Here is a 7,288-nt window from a genome sequence, read left to right on the forward strand (position 1 = left end):
ATTTGAGTATCAATATAAAACTAGATATATATAATTAAAAACATCTTCTCTTTCTCTTCTGATCTAAAAGAAAAAAACGAAAAAGATTCTCACCCTAAAAGAAAAATAAAATACAAATTGCAAATAAATAATAATATTATAACATTGCCGCATGTTTATCATACAAAAGCTAAACATTACTAATATTATATCCACAAACATTTACATATAAATACCAAACCCTTCCCATAGAAACCTACATACTTCATTCAACAAATAAAAAATCGTTACAACAAACAAAACACATCAACCTTTGTTTGTGATTTTGATTGATTAATTATTATTATGGCGTTTATAGAGTACAAGAATGTGTATAGTGATGGGAAGAGAGTTATGACGCTTCAACAATTCAAGCAATGGTTGAAAACATCATTTGACAAAGACGGCGATGGCCGCCTTAGCAAATCGGAATTGCGAGAGGTTTTCCGGCTCACGGCCGGAGGCTTGTTCGCCGGTTGGAAGAGCGATAGGGTGTTGAAGTATGCCGACACGGACCACGACGGTTTCATCGATGATGGCGAGTTTAGAAAGCTGGCTCAACTTGCTGAGAAGCACTTGAACATTAGGATCACTAAGTAGATTATATTAAAAACGAAAAAGGTTTGTATTAATGTGTTTTTAGGTGAAAATTCAGGTGCAGTAAACTTCAGGTAAAGTTGATAGTTGAGAACTGTTAAATAATTTAATTGATTTGATTAAATTTTCATCTAACGACTCTCAAGTATCACATTTATGTAAAATTGACTACTCTGAGTTTCTACCATATTTTTATTCTAACATCTAGATAGTCAATGGAGTGTTTATATTGATTGTTTTGAGGGGAAATGTAATTATTATGATATGTGATTTGAATTCATTTTATTTTGTGTAACAATGTTTTTGTTTTAGATTCACAAATTTTACTTTCAAGTGTTTATGTGATGGAGCATTCTCACAACTTGCAAATTCGTTCACATGTTTCCATAATTAAATTATCCTTAGATATTATTGTGGTATGCATTAAAACCGATCAAATTAGATCTAAACCGAAATTTACAGTTAGATTCTATGAAGAGTTAGTTATTATTGCAAGTCTCATGCCTGTTAAAAGATGTGTTTTTAGTTTTCTACGGTATTTATAAGTTTTAAAATTGTCTATAACATTTAAATCGTTAAGATCTTTTTAATGTTATCTTGTCTGTTACTAATTTGTTAATAGAGTTGATAATAAGACAAAATTAATACGATTTTAAAATATTAGGAATTTAAATAGGACAAAAATATTGGAAATAAAAATGATACATTATTTTTAGAAGAATTACTAAATCAAGTAAATTAAAAGTCAATTTTTAATGGGATAAATTGTATTACAAATTTAAGATTTTTACTCATTATAAAATATTTGTAGAGTGACTAGTAGATAAATTTTTAGAAAAAGAAAAAAAAAAGAGCATAATATATATACAATAAAGTATAAATGATACTTTTTATCTCTAATGTACCAAATTTATTTAATATTAAATAAACTTTACTTTTAGTTTGAAATAAATTTTAGTTTTATTTTTTAATAATATTAATTTTTTAGTGTAGATAATTATTTAATTATTTTTTAATCACATCTAATAAATTACTCTTAATCACAATATTTTTATTCTAAATATATTTATTATTTTAATTTTACTCTTAACCACATTACTTTCAATAAATTTGTTTTTTATTAAGAACAAAATTAAAAAAATAAAATTAATAATTGTCTATCGTAAAAATTGAAATTATTAAAGAAAAAAATAAAATTTATTTAAAACTTAATTAAATAAAATTTATAGAGACAAAATATATAATTTATACTTTATTGTGTATGTATCATGTTTTTTTCTTTTTCGAAAATTTATCTACTAGCCATTCTATAAGTATAAGTAAAAATCTTAAGATAATTTACTATCATTTTATTTAATTTGATAATTTTTCTAAAAGTAATGTATCGTTTTTATCTCAATATTTTCATCTTATTTAAGATTTTAATGTTTTAAAATCATCTAAATTTTGTCTCAACGTTAACTTTGTTAACAGATCACTAACGAGAAAATAACATTGAGATAATTTTGAAACGTTTAAGACTTAAATAAGATGATTTAAATGTTAAAAACAACTTTAAAACTTACCCCAAATCTTTGAAGACAAAAAATATTTTACTCTATTTATAAATATAATGTTACCATTACTTCTTAAGTTAAATTTTAGAGTAGTCAAGAAAAACACGCTTAATTTTAATATCTATGGTAGAATACAAATATTTTTCTTTTTTTTTTTTGGGGTATTTGGAACATAAAGTTAATTTTGATGCAAGATACAGGCAACTTGCCAAAAATACAGCCTGCACTTTCATAAATGATACATATAAATGTTGATTTACATAACAAAAAAGAAAAAAAAAATTATGTCAAAAACACAAATTAGAAAACAGGTGTTAAAACACTTCCTCTGATTTTCTCTCTCTTTTTTTCCCGAAAACAATAGCTCAACACAATAAAGTGGAGCATAGTACAATATAGAAGAAACAAAAGACACTTCTTCCTCTCTTCTCACTATTGTTTCCCCCTTCTAATACTATATGCTGTGCTTGATAGTGACATTGGTTAGAACAACTTATTGGTTAGAAGACACTTCCTCCTCTCTTCTTCACAAATCTCCCATCCATGGAGTGTTGATAAGTGCCAACAATTCAATCCATATATCTTTACAATGCTGTGGTCATTGGCCATAGCTACAGATTCACCTGCATTAATTACAATTTTCTATTTTAATCAAAATGTGCTTAAACAACTACTAAAATACACCAACATAGCTATAGCTTTTCAAATAATTCTTAAGACATTAGGAAATTCAATGTCCTATAGTAGTCCAAACCCGGAGATGGATCCAATCCGCTCGTGTTAAAATTTCACATGACCTTATTATGTGATCAGTGACGGATCCAGAAATCATCAACAGTTAAATTTAATTAGTACGCAATCTAAGATAACGAATTATGGGGACAAAATATACATAATCATCCAAACACCATGTTTTCCAAATTAGTCACATAATCACATCACACCACACACAAACAATAACAAGTTCAAATACTTTGCAATGAGTAGCTTTTGAATTCTTGTCAATAGCTAAGAAGTTGAGGAGTCCAATAAATATAATCACAGAGTAAAACTGATTATTTCAAGCCGAAAACCGTATTTACCTGTACAATTCCTGAAGCAGCACAGCCACAACTAGACAGAGATTTAATTCTGCTAATATTTATGACACCGAGGGCAACCGCAAACAGTTCCATGAATTGAAATCCTCCTACAACCAAGTTTAGGCAAGAACAAGAACAAGCCCAAGAAATAAGTTACCCAACAAATACTTGTATTAACCAATAATCAGATATACATATCAAAAGGGCAGCCCATTGCACAAGCATCCTGCCTTAAAGCCGAATTCGGAGAAGGGCCACACACATATCAGTACAAATGTAAAATGATCCAACCCCATCAAAACACTTGTTAAGTATTTGATATTGTGATCAAAGGAAAAGCATAAAATTCACACGAGCGCGCACACATAAAAGTTTCTTTTTTCATAAGTAAACCTGCTCAGACGAGTCTGTCGGGGGGAATATTCCATCTACAACGGCATGAAGAGAAGGATATGATTGCGCGTCGAAACAATTTACAGCAATCTCTCCCTGAAAACACAGACGTAGATAACAATGGAAGTTTGTCAAGCCTAAAACATTTCAAGAAATTTTAGCATTTCTTTATGATCAAATAAATGTGTTAGTCCCTATAAACTTGTTGAGTTTCTTTTACCAGATTGGTTCTAATAGTTTTGAAGTTTGTAACTGAAACCTCATACATAGTTTTAAGGATATGGTTACTAAACAATGCAATCATGAAATTGAACAAATCCATATTATATTATAACAATTTATCAAAATTTTCAACCAAGTCCTTATAACTTAGGAAAAGTCAACTAATTTGAAAATTTTATAAACTATAAAGGTTCCATTATCTATTTTAGAATAATAAGAAGAGTTACCCTGGGATTGATTATGAAGATTTTTCCTTTAGGGATTCCAACCTTAAGGTAGCTGAGTTCATCAGTATCCCTATTTCCGAAACCAGCATAGAATGGATTGCAATCAGGAGGGAAAAGTGCCCTTATTTCCTGCATGCCTCAGAATTCAAATTAAATCAACACCATGCAGAAACTATTAAAGAATAATGTCTATTGTCATCATAACCGACAGCTAGAAGCCGACCTCTAAGCATGCGATTTTGAATTCATGAGGAGCTCGCCGGATAACTGAAAATAGGATGTAAAAAAGATAAGGTTTCATAGTTCATATGGCAAGAACATACATGTTAATTGAAGGAAAAAAACTGAACCATAAAACAAAACTGCTCGAGAGAGAAGTGTAGACTAGTGACCTTCTCGATACAGAGCAGGAAAAAGTCCGTCCGGGGAAATGACGACCGGACCATCCGGTAATACTTTCCCATCCTGCATTATAACAATATGTAAATTTGTTCTCTTTACTTCTTTAGGTCTTAAACATGCTTTTTAATTTATTCATCACCTGTTTAAGGTTGAATAGGAATCGTCTGGTATGACAGGCTTGAGAAATTGCACGAGCACTAAGAAAAAGTAGTTGGTATCCATTATCCTGCGATGTGTGATATAGACAGAACAAAAATCATAAGACTGTTGTCACAATCTAAAGGAGAGTTTTGATCATAATGCTCTCTACAAAATTAAACTAAATAATCATTGGAACCATTAAATAGAAGCCATCAAGTTGCATATATGATCAGTAAAGTTGGTTATATCGCAACAAAATGTTTTCACATGTTTCACTCTCAAAAACAATTAAAACATGAAACAGAGGAACCAACCTGGATAGCAGAGAATAAATGTGCAACACCGGTTTGTGACCAATCGATTCCGACTAAAGGCATGACCTGACCTAGAACATCAGACCTGCAAGATAAAGAAATTTACATTGTCACACCATAATCTGAATCTTGAGTTTATTATGTATTAAATAAAAGCTTTCTTGTTCAACAAGATATCTATCTTCACCTTGTAATTGTTCCATCCACATCCGATATCACTATTCGGGTGTTCCATTTCCACAAATATATCCGAGCATCAATCTGATAATCAATGGCAGAAACATAAATTAACATACAAGAAAGAATAATAAAATAGAGATTTCAATTAAAGAAACAAACATAAAGGAGAAGGAAATTCGCATTCACAGACCTTCTGTGTCCCCAACATAGCTGTAGAATAACGAAAGGTTACCAAGTTCCTTCCTTCCTGCAGATTCAAGGATGCTAGCTGTTCAGATGTTGGGGTATCTGCCCTAACCTTGTTGGCTTTTCGATGTGGCCGATATACACTAATGGTGCGAGATTTTTGAAATTTAGGTAGCTTTTCAAAGTCCGCAACATCAAACATATCAAGGACACTATGAGAACAATCCCTTTGCTGAGCATGCAAATCATCAACCTAAACAAGAACATCAATGCAAGACTTTCAACCAAATCAATCTGTGCACATATATTTTTATGAGTAGAACCAAACAGGAGGTTTACCTTTGATGAATGTAAACCATTCTCCAAGGTACCACCCCTAGTGTTCTTTCTTTCTCGACGAGGTAGCTGGTCGAATTTCAGATTCGTAGACCACTTGAGGTCCAAAAGGTTGGCTGCAATCTCAGCACGTTCCAATAAGTCTTCTGCATCTTCATCAACTTCCCCATTGAAGGACCTTTGCCCCAACACAAGCCTAAATAGCCGGGATCCGCGAGAATTAGTCCTGTCCACAATCTTATCATTGTTTAAGGCATTCATATCAGCTACAAATGATCCATCCGGATCAAACTTGCAACTTTTTGACTTGAAATTCCTCTTCCTGCCCCATGGTAGGACAACATCAGCATCTTCGCCGGACGATGATGATTCGCTAGATCCGGAATCTTCATCCCCTTGTTGTTCACAATGTGTATCCCTCAAAAAGAAGGCTTCCCCTTTATGGTTCATGTGCATGTGGAAACCGGCTTCGGATCCATTGACACTGATGCTAACCTTCTTCTCATCAGCCTTGAGAACCCTGTGAAGTTTCCCGAATCGAACGAACCAAGGAGAGGACTTGAAGCTGCCATCTTTTTGTTGAACTACAACAATGTCCACAGCACCACCATAAGGGATGAACGGCATTGAAACAGTCGAAACTCCGCGGGTGATAAAGCTCCCTAGCCTCTCCACAGCTTGCATTTCACCCACCAAAGGCAGTTACTCCAATCCTAAAATGAATTCATCCAAATTCAAACAACAAAATCATTCCAATGAGACACAAATGAATGCATCAAAATTCAAACCAACCTCAACATTACAACAATAGAAAACACAAAAAAGCCAAAAGGGTATGTCTAGTTTCCTTAAAAATTGCAACTTCATACATCAAAAACCAACCTTTAGTTGAAATCAAATATATTTCCCAAAACACAGAAATACCCAGTTCTTAAATTGGACAGAGAAACATCATTAATTATTCAAACATCAAATCCAACAACCCATGACTTAAAAGAAGGAAGCGCCAATACTATGAAAGAATATTCTATTTGAATGATTCCAATGTGCCAACCGCAACATTTTACAGGAACATGAAATGCATAATAAGAATATTCCTAATATCCCTATAGCTTTAATCAGATTCCACAAATGAATAATAATAAAAATAATGATTAAGGAAAAAAGATTGAAAAAATTACAGTGGGTGTTGGGGTCGGAGAATAGAAGGTGAAAGCGGAAAACCAAAAAACATGGCAGTTTGAGAGAGAGATGGAGTTTGATGGTGGTGGGACCCATGCAGCTACGGTAAAGAAAATATTGCGGCTTTTCCTTCCTTAACCATAGAAACCATTTAGTTTAGTTAAGTAAAAGACTTGTCATAATTCAATTCAATGGAGGGTCCAACTCCAACAACATCACATTCACATTCACGTTCTCGTCTTCTGTCTTTTTTTACTTAATTTGATTTTCAATTTTTATTCCTTCGGTCAACCAACTAAACTCAGCTTAGGTTGTCATTTTACTTTATTTTTGCCAAATTTGATTTTAGAATTTGTTGCTTTATTTTTTATTCATTTATTTAGATTAAAATTTAGGTAAAATAATATTTCACTTATATAATAATACGTACTTTATTGTTTGTATAAATTATT

The 7,288-nt window shown here is 32.0% G+C and overlaps 1 protein-coding gene across 4 annotated transcripts; it reads right to left on the reverse strand.

Moving 5' to 3' along the window:
• Window positions 1-2,396: 2,396 nt before the first annotated feature.
• On the reverse strand, window positions 2,397-6,970 carry LOC107495782 (phosphatidate phosphatase PAH2). Of its 4 annotated transcripts, none has more exons than XR_008010371.1 (12): window positions 6,836-6,970; window positions 5,658-6,367; window positions 5,323-5,571; window positions 5,140-5,213; window positions 4,953-5,037; window positions 4,637-4,723; window positions 4,488-4,560; window positions 4,319-4,362; window positions 4,096-4,224; window positions 3,647-3,742; window positions 3,254-3,360; window positions 2,397-2,794 (listed from the first exon to the last, which is right to left on the reverse strand). XR_008010371.1 is itself a non-coding variant. In XM_052262680.1 (11 exons), exons 2-11 carry the CDS (start codon window positions 6,336-6,338, stop codon window positions 3,313-3,315), a joined length of 1,566 nt encoding a protein of 521 aa, XP_052118640.1. In that variant the 5' UTR covers window positions 6,339-6,367; window positions 6,668-6,752; the 3' UTR covers window positions 3,306-3,312. The 4 variants fall into 4 exon arrangements, 1 of the variants encoding a protein (XP_052118640.1); XR_008010369.1 differs by lacking the exon at window positions 6,836-6,970 and adding an exon at window positions 6,668-6,748; XR_008010370.1 differs by lacking the exon at window positions 6,836-6,970 and adding an exon at window positions 6,537-6,651.
• Between the last annotated feature and the right edge of the window lie 318 nt (window positions 6,971-7,288).

Source organism: Arachis duranensis, chromosome 6 (genome assembly GCF_000817695.3).
Source record: "Arachis duranensis cultivar V14167 chromosome 6, aradu.V14167.gnm2.J7QH, whole genome shotgun sequence".
Lineage (NCBI taxonomy): Eukaryota > Viridiplantae > Streptophyta > Magnoliopsida > Fabales > Fabaceae > Arachis > Arachis duranensis.